The 18,275-nt window shown below is 35.2% G+C and overlaps 1 protein-coding gene across 4 annotated transcripts in view; it reads left to right on the top strand.

Moving 5' to 3' along the window:
- JAK2 (Janus kinase 2) overlaps window positions 1–18,275 on the top strand; it is a 114,218-nt gene extending 95,943 nt beyond the window's left edge. For 3 of the 4 annotated variants that reach the window (XM_062208306.1, XM_062208304.1, XM_062208305.1), the window contains exons 18-25: window positions 1–29; window positions 774–910; window positions 2,086–2,275; window positions 3,591–3,715; window positions 3,884–4,056; window positions 7,402–7,519; window positions 9,768–9,881; window positions 10,131–12,702. The exon at window positions 1–29 is cut by the window's left edge and continues 122 nt beyond it. In XM_062208306.1, the coding sequence (XP_062064290.1) occupies window positions 1–29; window positions 774–910; window positions 2,086–2,275; window positions 3,591–3,715; window positions 3,884–4,056; window positions 7,402–7,519; window positions 9,768–9,881; window positions 10,131–10,238 (994 nt within the window). In that variant the 3' untranslated portion in view covers window positions 10,239–12,702. Of the gene's footprint in view, window positions 30–773; window positions 911–2,085; window positions 2,276–3,590; window positions 3,716–3,883; window positions 4,057–7,401; window positions 7,520–9,767; window positions 9,882–10,130; window positions 12,703–17,978 lie in introns of those variants that run through there. The other variant, XR_009867648.1, reaches the window with a different exon arrangement.

Genomic DNA, 18,275 nt, shown 5'->3' with positions numbered 1-18,275 from the left:
ACGAGATCTTAACAGTTTGTTTACTCCAGGTATGTATTGATAGGGAGTGACTTATTGATTATCTTGCCATCTTTCTGTGTTGTGTTTAATGAATTGTTACAAATTTTATGATCCCTTCCAAGAAAATCATTGATGTCTTTTAGGCTCTCTTAATTTCTTACATTCATAGAACTTTTCATGCTTTTTATGTATTACACTCTTTGATGGATATACTTTTCATTTTTAAAAAGGGCCTTTTCTCCTTTAATAACTTAATTTTAGTTTGCCAGCTAGTGAGTAGTCTGTTTACCTGGCTACAGATGTTTATTTGGCTAAATTGACTTTTGAAAAACAAGTTGTTTTGTTTTTAAACAGTTTTAAGTTGTTCCCATATATTTATAACTGAAGTTATAAACATAAGGTAGATTTGTTTTTGTTTATTTTCTCCTCGTTTAAAATACTGAACTCAGTACGCATGTGTTTAACCTATAGGTATTTCCTGTTTCGGTACTACTCACCATTCTCACCAAAAAATCAGAAGAAGACCTTACTTTATGAATATTAAAACAACCTATTTGAGAAAGTAATCATTTATTCTGTGCAAAATCTTTCCTGAAAGACTATCAGGTTATGGGTAATAATTAAAGGCTGTCATTAATATAAACTAAACTATTTAAGGTTCCCTATGTTATTTAGTATTTCTAAGATATTCTGTTTTGATGGCTTGAATGTATATCAGTTTAACTCAGAATATATTAGCCAACTTATCATAGTAATATTTTTTATTTCTACAGATTATGAACTATTAACGGAAAATGACATGTTACCAAATATGAGGATAGGTGCCCTAGGGTTTTCTGGTGCTTTTGAAGATAGGGACCCTACACAGTTTGAAGAAAGACATTTGAAATTTCTGCAACAACTTGGCAAGGTAATTATCATAAGTTTTTCAAATAGAGTATAGACTTACAACTTTTTATTTCAGGGAGAAAATGCTATAGAGTCTCTAAAAATCTACTTTTTATGGAATTTTAAGGATGTTCATAGAAAAAAAAGATTTAATTGTTAGATGGTTGAGAAACACTGTGTTACATAAAAACTCTTCACTGAAGAACTTCTCAGAGTCTGTAACAGATAATGAGCATTGAGCAGTTTAACAGGATGATAAATTAGGCCATATTTTCCAAATTGAGCTGACCATGACTCTTAGGGGAAATTTGTAATTCATGGGAAATGGATCAGTGAAGTAGAGAGAGGATCACTTAAGCCGTCCTATGTGCCTTTCAGTTTCTAGTCATCTCAGGGAGAAATAATATAATTGCTTAGAATCTAGGACATTGATTAGCCCATGATCAGTAGTAGAGTCTCTTAAAAATTCACATAGTCATGTATAACCTACATATTGTAGGAACAAGAAAGCCTTAGTTCCCAGTAGGCCCAACCATAGTTGTAAGCTCCCTGTCTTTCTTCCCCTAAGTTTGCTGATTTGGGATCCTGTACAATGTGACGTTATGACTTAGGTTTTGGCTTGGATGCAATATAAAGGTCTCATTTTGAGTTTGAAATTAAGCTAAATATTCCAATCTAGTTTTACTAGAACTAAACATTGGGGATTATATTACAAATTGGCTTGTTTGGATTAATACTTTGCTGGAGTACCTTGTTTATAAAATATTCTTGGGAATGTTTGAATGGATATAGCAATGTCACAAGCAAAAAAAGGTCTAGGTAGTTAGGTGTGTTAGTTATCTATTACCGTTTAACAAATCATGCCAAAACTTAATCAAAGCAATAAACACTTGTTATCTCAGGATTCTGTGAGTCAGAAATCTTGGAGTAAGTTAGCTGTATTCTAGATCAAATTCTCTTATAAGATAATGATCAAGGTATCAGACAGGCCTTGCTGTCTCACATGGAGTCTTCACTAGCAAGAGATCTTCCAAGCTCATTAATACGGGCCTCTCTACAGGGCTGCTTCACAACATGACAACTGCTGATTCTAACATCTGCTAATTCTAGCTATTGAGATTTACTTTACAATTAGAATTTATTAGTAATTTTTCTTGAAAACTTGAGATTTCCATCCTAATGTGGCATGCTGTTTAGGGTAATTTTGGAAGTGTGGAGATGTGCCGGTATGACCCTCTGCAGGACAACACTGGAGAGGTGGTGGCTGTGAAAAAGCTCCAGCATAGTACTGAAGAGCACCTCAGAGACTTTGAAAGGGAAATTGAAATCCTAAAATCCTTACAACATGACAACATTGTAAAGTACAAAGGAGTGTGCTACAGTGCTGGTATGTTGCCCATTGAAACCTATATTAAACTTAAGGTATGTCTTTGGCATCCTGGGTAGTAGAAACATAAAATGTCTAAAATTCTGGATTTGCCATATGCTAGAGCCAGAGAGAGATGCATTCTATGTGACTAAAGATTGAGCTCGGTTGCTCCTCTTCCAGGCCAGCTCTCTGCTGTGGCCCGGGAGTGCAGTGGAGGATGGCCCAAGTCCTTGGGCCCTGCACCCCATGGGAGACCAGGATAAGCACCTGGCTCCTGGCTTCAGATCAGCACGGTGCGCCGGCCACAGTGCACCGGCCACGGCGGCCATTGGAGGGTGAACCAACGGCAAAAGGAAGACCTTTCTCTCTGTCTCTCTCTCTCACTATCCACTCTGCCTGTCAAAAAAAAAAAAAAAAAGATTGAGCTTGATGTTCATGGGCTGTAACTTCAGGAAGTCTTTGGCTAGTTGGTTAATCTTTATATTCACCATTTGATTAAATTTACCAAGAGAATATTAAATTTTAAAACAAGAAATTGCCGTAGGTGTTGTAGCCAGCAGCTTAGTCCATTGCTTGGGATGCCCACATCCCATATTGGAGTGGCTGGGTCCAAGTCCTGCCTCTACTTCTGATCCTTTCTGGTAATGTACACCCTGGGAGGCAGCAGATAATGGCTCAAGTTTTTGGGCTCTTGCCACCTACAAAAGAGACCCAGATGGCATTCTAGGCTTCTGGCAATGGCCTGATCCAGCCTAGGTGTTGCAAATATTTGAGAAGTAAACCAACAAATAGAAGGTTGATCTCTGAGCTCTTCAGTGTTCTCTCTCTCTGTCTCTCTCAGTCTCTTTCCCTGTGTCTGCCTTTCAAATAAATAAAAAATAAACTTGAATAAAAAGAATCATGTTTGCTCACATTTTCTTTTTTTTTTTTTTTAACTTTTATTTAATGAATATAAATTTCCAAAGTACAGCTTATGGATTACAATGTTTCTATAAAACATTTTTAAATTAGATGCCTTTTGTTTAGCATAAATGAAGAGGAAGGGAATTTTCTTTTTCTTATCAGCTTCTTTTGGTTTGCCTACAAGAGCATAGAAGACTAAACGTAAGTATTTTTAGAAGACTAAAACATAAAAGCTTTTTTATTCAGAAAGCCTATGTTCTTCACTACTATATCACCTTTAATTTATAAGAAAATCTTGTTATCTACAACTCAGATTTTATGTATCTTTAAGTCATTTATGTTTGGTGGTTTTCTAATATTTCTTAAGCTAATGTTTCTTAAGTAAAATATGACAAAGTAAAACATTATTTTCTCACTTCTATGTTTGAAGGCCGGCGTAATCTAAGATTAATTATGGAATATTTACCATATGGAAGTTTACGGGACTATCTCCAGAAACATAAAGAAAGGATAGATCACAAAAAACTTCTGCAGTACACATTTCAAATATGCAAGGTACCTAATATCCTGGTTATTTGTTGTAGATGAAAATAAACTTGTTGAAATAATTGTTAAATCCTTTAGGCTTTTTCTTAGATAATAAAGGGAGTAAATAAGGGTAAGACCATTTAAATTGCTCATGTTTATAAAACTGCTGAAAGAAAAATATTATCTTATCTGCAGGGTATGGAATATCTTGGTACAAAAAGGTATATCCACAGGGATCTGGCAACAAGAAATATATTGGTAGAGAATGAGAACAGAGTTAAAATAGGAGATTTTGGGTTAACCAAAGTATTACCACAAGACAAAGAATACTACAAAGTGAAAGAACCTGGTGAAAGTCCCATCTTCTGGTGAGTGTAGTGTATTTCAATATAATAAAGTGAAATTTTAGAGCACAAACTTCAAACTTTATTTTTACTACTATTGTCTAATGGTTTGTCATGTATGTATTTTTAGTTGCTTACATTGGGCTAAATGTATTTCATAGATTATCTCATTTAATCCTCCTAACAGCATCCCTTAGAGAATATCTGTTATCTCCATTTGAAGCATGAGATAATTGAAGCATAGATAAGCTAAATAACTTACATAAGGTCACATGAATAATAAATGATAGAACTGAAGTTCAAACCCAGATAATCTTGATCCTAAAGTTTGTATTTTTAAGTTTTCTTAACCGCATAAATTCTGTGTTTGCTTTGCATTTTCGTAGTTGTAAATACTGAGAAATCTTGTTTGTGTAAATGATTAGGTAGAACCAGAAGGAGTTCTGTTATGTCAGTATTGTTTGTTTTATGACTCCGAAATATGTAGATAAAAAGTATATAGTAATATTTTATTAAAAATTATGTTAGCTGGGAGTTTCATTAGATATATTCTTTTTCAATTCTATTGAAAATAAAAAAATTTTGATTTTAAAAAATGGATTTTTAACCAATCATTAGAGTCATTCTTTTTCTCATTTTTTAGGAGGTATATGAAAGAAGTCTTTTATATTCAAATTATACTGTTAACACTTGCACATAGAGGTACCTTGTTTAGACTGATATGTTCAGTTTTTAAAAGTTGAAAAACAGAATATTGTTCATTTCTAATCACATTTTGAATAACATCTTTAATCAGATATAATTTATAGCAGACATTTGGACAGCCTCAAAATTTGAGTTGATGTCATGAAGAATGTCCTTCATGTATGTAAAACATTTGGCAATACCAGGCATCATAAACAAATTTAATTTATGGCAGGAAAAAAAATCTTCATTTTTCAATTTAAGTAAATTTATTAAATGTTATATGTCTTTTTTTAAAGATTTATTTATTTATTTGAAAGACAGAGTTACAGAGAGAGGTAGAGACAAGAGAGAGAGGTCTTCCATCCACGGGTTCACTCCCCAAATGGCTACAACGGCTGGGGCTGCGCCGATCCGAAGCTAGGAGCTAGGAGCTTCCAGGACTCCCACTCAGGTGCAGGGGCTCAAGCACTTAGGCCATCTTCAACTGCTTTCCCAGGCCATGGCAGAGAGCTGGATCAGAAGTGGAGGAACAGGGACTCGATCTGGCGCCCATATGAGATGCTGACACTGCAGGCGGCGGCTTTACCCACTACACCACAGCACTGGTCCCTAAATGTTATGTTTTTTAGGACTAAGAAGCAAATGGCAGAACACATGCACTGAAGCATGTTTATTATGAAGCCAGTGAAATTCTTTGTTTCTAAGGATCCTTTTGTAATCTCAAATATTCACTTTATTTATTTATTTATTTATTTTTGACAGAGTGGACAGTGAGAGAGAGAGACAGAGAGAAAGGTCTTCCTTTGCCGTTGGTTCACCCCCCCCCCCAATGGCCACTGCTTCCGGCGCACTGCAGCTGGCGCACCACGCTGATCCAAAGCCAGGAGCCAGGTGCTTCTCCTGGTCTCCCATGCGGTGCAGGGCCCAAGCACTTGGGCCATCCTCCACTGCCTTCCCGGGCCATAGCAGAGAGCTGGCCTGGAAGAGGAGCAACTGGGACAGAATCTGGCACCCTGACTGGGACTAGAACCCGGTAGCTGGCGCCGCAGGCAGAGGATTAGCGTATTGAGCCGCAGCACCGGCCCAAATATTCACTTTCATGCCTAATTTTGTATTCTTTGTCATAAAGCAGGCCTCCAAATTATCTGAGCTTTGGAATATATATCTCTGCCCAAATATCTGGAAAGATAAATGAGAGCAGCTATGATGTTTAAGATTATATATCTCATATAATTAATATTCCATTAGTTTATGAAAATACAATAGATCACTTCTCATTTGTGATAAGCAATATGGAGTAAAATGTAGCTGAGATTATAACTTACAAAGTAAGGTATATGGTAAAGGCCAACGTGTAAATGGATTGGAAAGAGGTATGTAGTGAATTCTGTGACTTTGGGGAACAGTTAAATAAACTTGTATAAAAAGCAGAAAAAAGCCCTCATTTTCAAAATGATCAAAATTTTCTTACATATTTAGTGAAACTTCAGAATATATTTATGGCTAAACCAGAAGCAGTTGACATATTGTTTTATTTTTATATTAGCAAGTTGTAAATATTAGGTGTTTCATATAATGAAATGAGGTTGCCTACCCTTGGGGTAAATTTAGAATGTGGATTGATAAAACAGGTTTTAGCTAACATACTGAAAAATGAACACTGTCCTAGTCCATCTTTGCTGATATAACAAAATCCCACTGATCAAAAAATTTATGAAGAACAGTAATTTATAGTCATTATGTCCTGGCTATGATTCATTACAGGAAAGAATACAAAGTAAAATTGGCCAAGGGTAAAAGGGTTCATGAGGCAAAGACTGGAGGAAGCCAAACACAAGTTTTCAAGGATCCTATCCTACTGAAGTCATTTAGGGCACAGTTTAATTCCCCAGCAATGAATTGAAACATGTGTGAAATACTGTCTACTAGGGAAACTCATTAGAAACTCATTGCCTAGGATTTTTATTGGGATTGATTGTGTTTATACAGTCAATTTGCCTGGCATATGCAAAAATTCCAGACTATTAGAAGGAAAAACGATATTAAGATAACCATATTGTTTGCACAACTTAGGCACATTGAGCTACTCATCATTTAGGGAATTGTGGAAACACTCCTGAAATCCAAGTTCCCAGATATCAGCCAGGGATCAGCATTGCAAAGAGACCTTTCTGAGAACAGTAGCCACAAGCCTGCTAGGTTAACTCTTTCCTGTGCACCACCCTGTTTTTAAAATATTTATTTAAGAGGCACACACACACAAGTTGGGGAGAGAGGGGAAGAAAGACACAAAAAGACAGATATAAAAAGCTCCCATGTGCTGGTTCACTCCCCAAATACCAACAGTAGCCCGGGCTGGGCTCACTTGAAGCCAGGAGCTGGGAACTCAGTCCAGGGCCCCTACACGGGTGGCAGGGACCCAACTGCTTGAGCCATTGCTGCTGCCTCCCAGGGTGCAGCTTACCAGGAAACTAGAATAGAGAATAGAGCTGGAACTCAATCCAGGCCCTCTGATAGGGGACGCAGGGCATCCCAATCAGGCATCTCAACCATTGAGCCAAAGGCCTACCCAACTGTGTGTGTGTGTGTGTGTGTGTGTTTAATACAATGATTTGCAGGTAAAATCAAGATTTGGCAGACCAAGTAACTTTTTTTTTTTTAAGTACTTTCTATCATTTTCAGGTATGCTCCAGAATCACTGACAGAGAGCAAGTTTTCTGTTGCCTCAGATGTTTGGAGCTTTGGAGTGGTTCTGTATGAACTTTTCACTTATATTGAAAAGAGTAAAAGTCCACCAGCGGTCAGTGTGCTTTGTATTACTTTATTTATTACTTTATTTATTTATTTATTTAAAGGCTTTACCAAAGTCTAATAACCTCATTACTTACTTGTAAGACAATATTTAACAATAACCCTATACTTATTAAATTATCTTAAGAATTTAAATGGAGGTTAGAGCACTGTTTTTTTTTATTATATTTTCAATCCAGTAAGCTCATTCATTCTAGCAATTATTGCATATTTAACATAAGCCTTTTAAAGTAACATTTTCTTGTTCATTATAGAAATTTTTAATATGAGAAATAATATAAAAAATCAACTCTAATGCATTTACTCAGAGATAATCACTTTAATAATCTGGTATGTTTTCTTCCAGGCTTCTTTTTATTTAATAAATAAAAGTGAAATTTTATAAAGACATATTTATCTTAGAAGGTTTAAATTGTACTGAACTGTATGCTGTCTTGCTGTTTCATTAAGTATTTACAGCATGGATTGTTTTCTATATTAATGAGTATTTACTGCAAATATGATTTCTAATTGCTAAGTAACATTCTATCATAAGAATGTATATTTCTGGACAATTATTTTCCATTTTTCAATCTTTTAAGTAACACTTCAATGAACATAGTAAATATCCATTTACATAAATATTTACCTCTAATATCTTAAAATATTATAGATGAAAGACTTTGAATTATATTAAAGATTTTTGATTACTTTAAAATGCTGTCCAGAAAAGCTGTACTAGATTACATCTCAGTAGCAGTACGAAGGGGTGTACATTTCATCATTTCCCATTGTTAACCATTATATTTTATGCAGTTTTGCTAAATCAATAGAAGTTGTATCTTATTTTAATTTGCATTTCTCTTAACAGTGTGGTTAGTTGCGCATGTTGAATGTTTGAGGTGTGTATGTTTTGTTTGAGAATTGTCTCTTTGGTGTCTTTTCTTCTTGCTTTTTTTTCCCGAAGATTTATTTATTAGTTTGAAAGAGGAAAAGACATGAGAAAGAGAGGTCTTCCACTGGTTCACTCCCCAGATAGCTGCGAGACAGGAGCCTAGAGCTTCATCTGGGTCTCCCACAAACACTTGGGCCATCTTCTGCTGCTTTTCCCAGGCCATTAGTAGGGAGCTGGATCAGAAGCAGAGCAGCCGGAACTTGAACTGGAGCCCATATGGGATGCAGCCCTTGCAGGTGGCGGCTTTACCCACTATGCCACAACATTGGCTCACCTTGCTTGTTTTTATATTGCTAATTTTTAAATCTACTTTTTAAGAGCTCTCTTTATTTAATATAGAAAAAAATCTATGCTTGCTTTAAATATTTTCTGGCTGTAATTCAGTCTTCAATTTATGAATACTTGACATGCAGTTTTTCTCTATTAAAGTTACACTTAAATATTATATATTTTAATTTCTTATATCCTTTTTTTACATTCAATTTTTTATTCCCTTTTTTAAAAACATTAATTTATTTATTTGAAAGGCAGAGATAGAGAGAGAGAGAGGGAAGAAACAGAGATAAAATCCTCCATCTACTGGTGCACTGCCCAGTTGGCTGCAATAGCCAAGGCTGGGCCAGGCTGAAACCAGGAGTCAGGAACTCTATCTTGGGTTTCCCACATGGGTAGTAGGGACCCAACCACTTAAGCCATCATCTGCTTCATCCAGGATGTATTAACAGGAATGCTGGACAGGAAATAGAGCAGCCAGGATTTGAACCAGCAATTATGAGATGCTGGCATGCAGGTGACAGTCTCACCTGCTGCGCCACAGCACTGGCCTTGATTTTTTTTTTTTTTAATTTCAAATGAAGTATAATATGATGTGTTGAAACAACAACAGTACCCAATGTGAATACATTTTTTATTCATGTGAGCCCTTATCAGGGAATTTGTGTTGAGAATGTTACATGTTGAGTATGTTATGTTACAGTTATGGAGATAGATTATAGTTTCCACATTTAACAGTCTTTTCTGAAATGTGATTCAAAGGAAGTTTGGGATTAAAATAGACTGTTTTTAAAAGGTACCAAAACATACAAATATATATATATATATATATATACTGTATATATATAATATATATAACACATGTAATATATAATATATATATAACTGTATATATAATATATAACACATGTAATGTATATTATATATGTACAGTGAATACACATTCACTGGAAAGAAGTTGAGAAAGGATTCTGCTTCAGATTAAATATACAAAAAAAGATCTTAACTAAAAAGTGGGTTTGTGTTTCAGGAATTTATGCGCATGATTGGCAATGACAAACAAGGACAGATGATTGTGTTCCATTTGATAGAACTCTTGAAGAATAATGGGAGATTACCAAGACCAGATGGATGTCCAGATGAGGTAATAAAAATTATTTTTTATCCACAGTTATGCATTTCTTTCTCATTTTATTAAAAGATTTCAGGTCACTTTCTGGAATTTAATTTGCTGAGTTTTTAGATTAAGAGCATAAATAGATGACTGTAGATCGAGGCATAGCTATGATGTATATCATAATATATGAAAAGTAAGCGGGAGCTCCAAATTCATGTCTTTTACCAAATGGCACTTTGCACTCATTGTAATTTTGTTTTATTTTCTCTTTCACAGATTTATATGATTATGACAGAATGCTGGAACAATAATGTAAATCATCGTCCATCTTTTAGGGACCTAGCTCTTCGAGTGGATCAAATAAGGGACAACATGACTGAATGAAAGATATGATCTTCACTCTGAGACCAAAGTAGACTTACAAATCAAAATTTTGTATTTCGCATTGCTGTGGACTATTATTACATATATTATTTCATAAATCATGATGCTAGTCAGCAAAAATGTGAAAATATCAGCTCAAAAGTTTCAAAGTTTAGTGAGTTTTTCTTAATGAAGGTGTCAAGTATAAGACAACGATGAAAACTCTTGAGCAAGAAATTTTGTAACAAGTTTCATGAACCTTATAAGTCAACAACACTCTTCTCTTGCAAAGGAAAAAAAGACTTTTTCAACTCAGCTTTTTGAGAAATGAGAAACATAATGTAAATTTTGAATTGTTCAAGATGCACAGAATATATATGTACAGTTTTTACCACCATTAATGTATTATACTTTGGCATCTTGTGTGATGTTTTACACAAGGGCTGGTGTTCATTCATAATGTTTTCTAATTTTTCCATAGTTGATCTACAATAACTTCACCATAAACAGAAAGTATGATTCTCAGATAACTGAGTAAGCACCTTGGTGTCCTTGTTCGTTTATATCACTGGCCAGCAGTATAAGCAGGTGTATACTTTCAGCTTGTAGTTTCATGTACTGTAAATATTTTTCAAAGCAAAGGGAACAAATGTCTAGATTTATTTGTATAGGAAATTTTCCTTACCCTAAAGAATACATTTTTGAATTGGAACAAGCTTACAAAGACACAACACAATCTATTTTCTTATTTGTTTCCCTTGTATCTATTTGTGGTGAATGTGTTTTTTAAATAGAACCGTCTCCAAATATTTTTAAGACTACAATGAACACTTGGCTTTTAAAAGTTTGAAATTAAGAATACCAAGAATAGTGTCATCCTTTAGAGCTGTTGACTGCCAATAAGTTTCTTCAGTCCCCAGGAACCTGTGGTCATGCATTAAATTTAAGCATAAGCCATAAAACTTTTTAAATTGTATAAGCTTATTATGATACATAATGGGTTAGAAATATTTTTTCTAAAGACTGTCTATTTGAGGGGTTTCATAGTTCTCTATTGCAAGTCACAGAAGATATTTCCTTGTGTTAAAGAGTCTTATACAGAAGAGATAAAGTAAGTAAATTGGTGAAAAAGAATGCTTATTTTATTTCAGAATTCCAGTAGAGCATTTATAATGTGTATCTTTAAGAAAATGAGAGTATACATATTTTCAGTTAAATAGAAAGGATTTTTTTTTGTCATCATGTTTTATTTCTACTCCATTTTAGATGCCATACATAAAATAAAATATGGTAGGATTTTTTGGTGTGTTGATTTATCAAATCTAAAATACTTGGTATTTTGGCATAAAAGAAAGTAGTTTATTTTCAGTGGTCGATTTTTTAAAATTTGTACTTAAGACTTCTGATTTGTTTGAAAGGAAGGAAAGGGAATAAATGCATTTCACATTTATTATTTTTAAAGCATTTTTAGTAGTTGCTAGATGCAGAAATCATCTAAAAATGACAGTGTTTTATATTTTTAAAAAGGTTTCTCATAGATATTTTGAAGAAGGCTGAATATAATTTTTATTTAATTTGTAAAGACTTCTCAAGGATTTTTATATGAAAGTAAGAGATCTTCCATTCTACTTTTCATGAGAGAAGTAGTATATAGTACATTATGCTTGATTTTAGATTTTTGTACCAAAATTTTAGTATTTAAAATATAATCTTCTCAGAGGTCTATAACGTTTTGTTTGTTTTTAAAAACAAGGATGTGAACTAGATGTCTTTAAACATTTTTCATGTTTCGCTTTTTAATTTTAGATAAAGAATGCCACAGACCCATTCTTAAGTTTTTAGAGTGAGATGACTACATTATAAAATTTCAAGTTTTCAGGAAGTATCTTTTGCATTGAGAGTTAGTAATATATTAAATTTTGATCCTGAAAATTTATCAAAAGGAATTCACATTGCTGCTGTTTAGTTGGTTCTGCATAAGAAACAGGTAAGTAATTACTGTGCCACTTTATCCCAAAATGTTTCTTCACATGAATATTCTTTAAAAATGTGGCTAGAAGTTTTTTGTAGAATTCTATAATTCTGTAAATATTCCAGGGTATTAAGTTATACAGTCTTTATATAAATAACTGCCTGCTTCTGTAAGTACTTGCTTTGGTAGAGTCACTTTTTCATGCTATTTATAAACGCTGTCAGTAGCACTGTAATATGCTGTGCAAGAATACTTTCTTGTAATTCAAGAAGCCTACTTTCAAGTCAGGTGAAATTTTTATCCTAACTGTAACTTCTGATAAAATTTTATTTAAACAGTTTTTTTTATGCAAGAGACATGAGAACATACCTACATTTCTTTATCTGGGGAGCCATTTTCATGTCTGGATTGTTTTATGTGCTTAATTTATTGAGACTATGTTAATTTCTTTATTGTTCCTTTGGCATGTTCCCACAAAATTGAAATATTGATGTAATAAAAATTCAGAAGTTATTTTCTTTTGTATTGCCACCTAACCAAAAAGTAGGGACACACACACACACATGCATGCACACTCACATACATAAATAGGAATGTACAGAGAAAGGATTTTATAATACTAAACTTACTTTCCAGATTTTAAGAAATGATTCCTAAGACTGTGCTATCTTTATGAATATTGCTGTGTCTACCCTAATTCTGGTATTTAATTTATTTCTAATGAAAATTTCTCTAATTTTATAACATAATTTAATAATTTTGCTATATTAGTATGGATAACTAGTCAGCAGATTATCTAAATAACAGACTAAGTTTTGAATTAATCTTAATTTTACTTAAGAAAAAAAGCATGAAGGGTCTTCAAAAAATTTTTTGGAAAATGAGTACTTTGGATTTTAAAATTTGTTAGCACCCAAATAAATATCTTTAACTCCATTTTTCCATGAACATTTTTGAAGTATCCTTGTATCACTGCCACGCCTAATTTTTGAAGCTTTCCTCCTATGTTTTCTTCTAAGTGTTCTATACTTAACTCAAAATGGTCTTTTATCCATTTTGAATTAAATTTTTTATGTGATAATAAGAGTCCATCCTAATTTTTCTGTACATGGATATTCAGTTTTCCTAACATCATTGGTTGCAGAAACTATCTTTTTTTCTAGTCTGATCTTGGTACCCTTGACAATAATCATTTGGTCAAAATACCCAAGGATTGGGGCTGGTGTTGTGGCATAGCGGATAAAGCCACTGCCTGCAGTGCCAGCATCTTATATTGGCACCAGTTCAAGTCCTGGCTGCTCCACTTCTGATCCAGCTCTCTGCTACAGCCTGGGAAAGCAGTTAGAAGATGGCTCAAGTTCTTGGGCCCCTACATCCGCGTGGGAGACCTAGAAGAAGCTCCTGGCTCCTGGCTCCTGGCTTTGGATTGGCACAGCTCCGGCCATTGCGGCCAATTGGGGAGTGAACCAGCAGATGGAAGACTTCTCTCTCTCTCTCTCTCTGCTCTCTCTGCCTTTCCTTCTCTCTGTGTGTATCTCTGAATTTCAAATAAATAAATCTAAAACAAAATACCCAAGGATTTACTTCTGGCCATGCCATGTCATGCCATGCCATCCATCCCATCCCATCCCATCATCCGTATGCCAGTGTTTCATTGTTTGAGCTTTGTAGAAAGTTTTAAAATTTTCATTTGTTTGTGTATGTGTGTGTGTGTGTGTGAGAGAGAGAGCAAGAGCGAGAGCACTAGCGAGAGCAAGCGCGCAGAGAAAGCACAAGCGGGTGGGAACACTCCCCAAATGCTTCAGTGGTTCCTGGCTAGGGCTAAAGCTGTAGCTGGACTCAGTCCAGGTCTCCACATGCTGTGTGGGTGGCAGGAACCAAATCACTTGAGCCATCACCACTGCCTCCCAGTATCTGTGTTAGCAGGAAACTGGAATCAGGAACAGAGCTGGGATTAAAACCAGGAACTCTGATAGGGGATGCTGGTGTCTTAAGTGGCATCTTAACCACTAAGCCAAATGCCTACCGCAGAAGAAAAGTGTGCAATTAATAAGTACGTATCCTCCAACTTAGTTCTTTTTCAAGACTATTTGGGGTATCTGGCGGTCCCCTGCAAAAACATGTGGATTTTGGTATGGGTTTTTCTATTTCTAAAAGAAAGTCAATGGGATTCTGATAGGAATTACATTCAGTCTGTAGATCACTTTGAGTATGGGTGGTATCCTCTTATGTAGATGATTGTATTTATCCATACAACTCTAAGATAAATACTATTATTTTTCTCATTTTAAGTGTATGGAAACTGAAATTTAGCAAGATACAGTAAATTTTCAAGTCCCACATGGGATTTTTAGCTCTGGTAGCCTTACTCCATTATCAGAGTTCATAACCACTTCATTATGCCTCCTTTCACAGCTTAAGCAGCATACAAAGAAAACAGAAATCACATAAACCTCAGTGATACACAGTTACAGTTTTTAGATAGGAAGATGGCAAATCATTTAATTTCCCAGTAGAAATAATTTGAATTTATTTTTAGTTGGATTACTACATCCTGTCTTCCAAATGAAGGAACTTAATTGCATAACAATTGTAAAAAGTAAGTCTTTGTAGAAGAAACAAGGTATGGGATAATACTGCTGTTTTCTAGGTAACAAGATAAAGTTGAAAGTAAATGAACTTTTAAAAACTTTGTATGGGATAACCTGTGCCTCTGAGAGTAATAGGCTAAAATATAAAGAAATAAAAATCATTCAAATTGGACTTTCAAGTCTAGGCATATTTCTAGTTGCTTGAGGACACAAACCATGATTTCCAAAAGTCACCATAATACTTGCTACCCAAAAGAATGCTAAGAGAGTGCTATAAGAGATATTTAGGTGAAACCATCATATTACAGCTGAGGAAACAGTCTGAGGGATAACATGCCCACATTGCAGAACTGGTCAAGAGCAAAGCCAGGCTAGAGGCCAGTTATTCTGACTCTGATTAATGCTTTTTTTTTTTTTTTTTTTTTTTTTTTTTTTTTTTTATACAGGCAGAGTGGATAGTGAGAGAGAGAGACAGAGAGAAAGGTCTTCCTTTTTGCCGTTGGTTCGCCCTCCAATGGCCGCTGCAGCCAGCACATCTCGCTGATCTGAAGCCAGGAGCCAGGTGCTTCTCCTGGTCTCCCATGTGGGTGTAGGGCCCAAGCACTTGGGCCATCCTCCACTGCCTTCCCGGGCCATAGCAGAGAGCTGGCCTGGAAGAGGGGCAACTGGGATAGATTTTGGCGCCCCGACCGGGACTAGAACCTTGTGTGCCGGCGCCGCAAGGTGGAGGATTAGCCTGTTAAGTCACGGCGCTGGCCTGATTAATGCTTTTTATACCATATGCTATATATATACATATATATACATACATACATATATATGTATATATGTATATACCATTAAATAGCACAATTTCAACTTAAAAATATTTATTTATTTATTTAAAAGAGTTTAGAAGAGAGACAGAGATCGACCAGGGCTGGGCCAGGCCAAAGCCAGGAGTCAGTAACTTAAGGACATGAGCCATCTGCTGCTGCTTTCCCAGGCACATTAGTACATTAGGAGCTGGATTAAAAGTGGAGCAGCAGGGATCCATATGGGATGCTGGCACTGCAGAGGGCAGCTTAACCTGCTATGCTGGCCCCAATAGAACACTCCTAAAAGGGAGTTACTTTTAATGACTTTGCAGATGAAGATATGTGGGAGGTAAAGTTGGAGCAGCACTAGTTACACCTATAGGAAATATATATGTAACTGTATTTGCAAAACCAGATTATAAAACTTTTTTTTATGATAGAATTACATCAGTTTAAGCCATCCATAAAAACAGTCATTGATAGCTATCAGATGAGAATTCTCAGGCAGAAGTCACCCTATTTTTTTCACAAAACAGCCTCCATTTATAATGCACATAGTCATAATAATGATATCAATTATCTTAATCATCAAGAGCTCAGAAAATGAGTGAAAACTTTTGACTCTTATTTTTATAATCTATAATTTGGTTTTCTTTTCAATGGTCTCTTCACCAGTCTGTTTTACACTTCCTTATACTTTTGTGTCTGGAGTGTTGTAATAACTTCCTACTTAGCCCTCCTGCTGTGTCTCATTAGTTCTTCGTATTACTGTCAGTCATTCCTCCCATAGCACTGTTTTAATCATGTCACTCTTCAGCTCAGAAGATTTGTGTCTCTCATTTCCTACAGGATAAAGTCCAACATCCCAGACATATACAAGACTTGCAGAACCAGATTAAACTTTCTACAGGAAGGTATACATAGGGTTTACCTGTTTTGTTGTTGTTTTTAAATGACATTATCTTCGGTACCCTTTTTCACCATCTATGACTACTTTGTCTCCTGGTATAGTTTCATACTGAGATCAGTAGCTTCTTTTCATCATATGGTTTTTAAAAAAGATGTATTTATTTGAAAGAGTTACACAGAGAGAGGAAAGACGGGGTGGTGAGGGGGGTAGAGAGAGAGAGAGCACGCCTCCTTCAACTGGTTCAATCCCCAATTGACTACAACAGCCATGGCAGGGCCAGACTGAAGACAGGGCCTGGAACTCTATATGGGTCTCCCATGTAAGTGGCAGGGGCCCAAGTACTTAGGCCATCTTCCACTGCTTTCCAAGGTGCATTAGCAGGAAGCTGGAGAGAAAGTAGAGCAGCAGAAATTTGAGCCAGCACTCGTGGGATGCTGGCATTGCAGGCAGTGGCTTAATGCTCTGTGCTACAACACTGGCCCCCATCATAATCTTCACTATTATATCAATATATTTTAAATTATTGAAAAGGTACCACTTTTTCAAGAGAATTATGCTTGCAAGAAATGACTCCTATTAAATTTACCTTTTAAGAATTTTTGGAATTTCAAATAATAAACGCACAGATTAAAAAAGATCATGAATCCTAAGCAGAATTGAAATATTCTACAAAATAAATATTTTTACTTTATATAAAATGTCCTCCAAAGAAACTTTTCAGAAAAATCAAAAGCTGAGAGAATTCACTATTACCTTACTTGGGCTACAAGAAAGAATAAAAGAACTTCTTCTGACATAAATATATATCCAGAAGCTTGACCATATAATGAATGAAGAAAGCTAGAAATTATGAATATGATGAAAAATATAAAACATTTCCTTAAAAGATTATTAGAATGGGCAGAACATTCCATCTCCCTCCCTCCACCAGTATTCTCCCATTTCTACCTCTTCCCCTATCCCACTGGCCATAGCCATTCTTGGCATTCCCTAGGAGTGATGCCATCTTATCAAGGCACACTATAGAGATAATGATCTTCAAGACCATCACAAAAAAGGTGTTACATTACAAGAAGATGAACAGCTCTCAAATTGTTCAGGGGACAACCAAAAGAATATACTAATCAGTATTAAATGTCTGAAAATGATCCAAAGACCCTTCAAAGAGTTGAGTAGATTAGATTGTCATTGACGGTTCTATGACCAGATATGTGTCATTTTACAGATAATAAAATGATAGACATTAGTAGATATTAGTTTTCTGAAAGTACTTAAGCTCATAGATTCAGAGAACTTTAATGGAGCTCCTCAGTCCAGTGGGTAAATATGATAATCTGCATAAAGCTAAATATGGCTACAAACATACAAGTGCGGTATCCTGATTTGCTGCCTTGGTGTGTGTATGCATGCGTGTGTATAAGGTAAGTAGAAATTGTATGTATCTGGGTGTGTATGTATTTCAAAATTTTATCTTCTGATTCCATTTTCCAGGAACTCTTTGAAGTACCCTTGAATAAAAAACCCATGGTGATATCATTACAAAAACATGACAGAATAGAAGAAAGTATGATGCTTTCAGATGACTTTAATGAATTATACCTAAGAAACATCTGCACTGAAGCATGCATATTTAGAATTCATGATAATCGCAGTTTGTATTTAAAAAGACTTGATGAAAGCAGTCAGAAAGTTTTTTTATTCTAAGCTACAGACTAAATTGGACTACAGACCTGTGTAATTTAGTATGAAACTTTGATGATTACATGATATTGACAATGTAAAAATAGG

The sequence above is a fragment of the Lepus europaeus genome, chromosome 12, assembly GCF_033115175.1.
Source record: "Lepus europaeus isolate LE1 chromosome 12, mLepTim1.pri, whole genome shotgun sequence".
NCBI classification, from domain to species: domain Eukaryota; kingdom Metazoa; phylum Chordata; class Mammalia; order Lagomorpha; family Leporidae; genus Lepus; species Lepus europaeus.
This window is presented reverse-complemented; position numbering and strand designations above follow the sequence as displayed.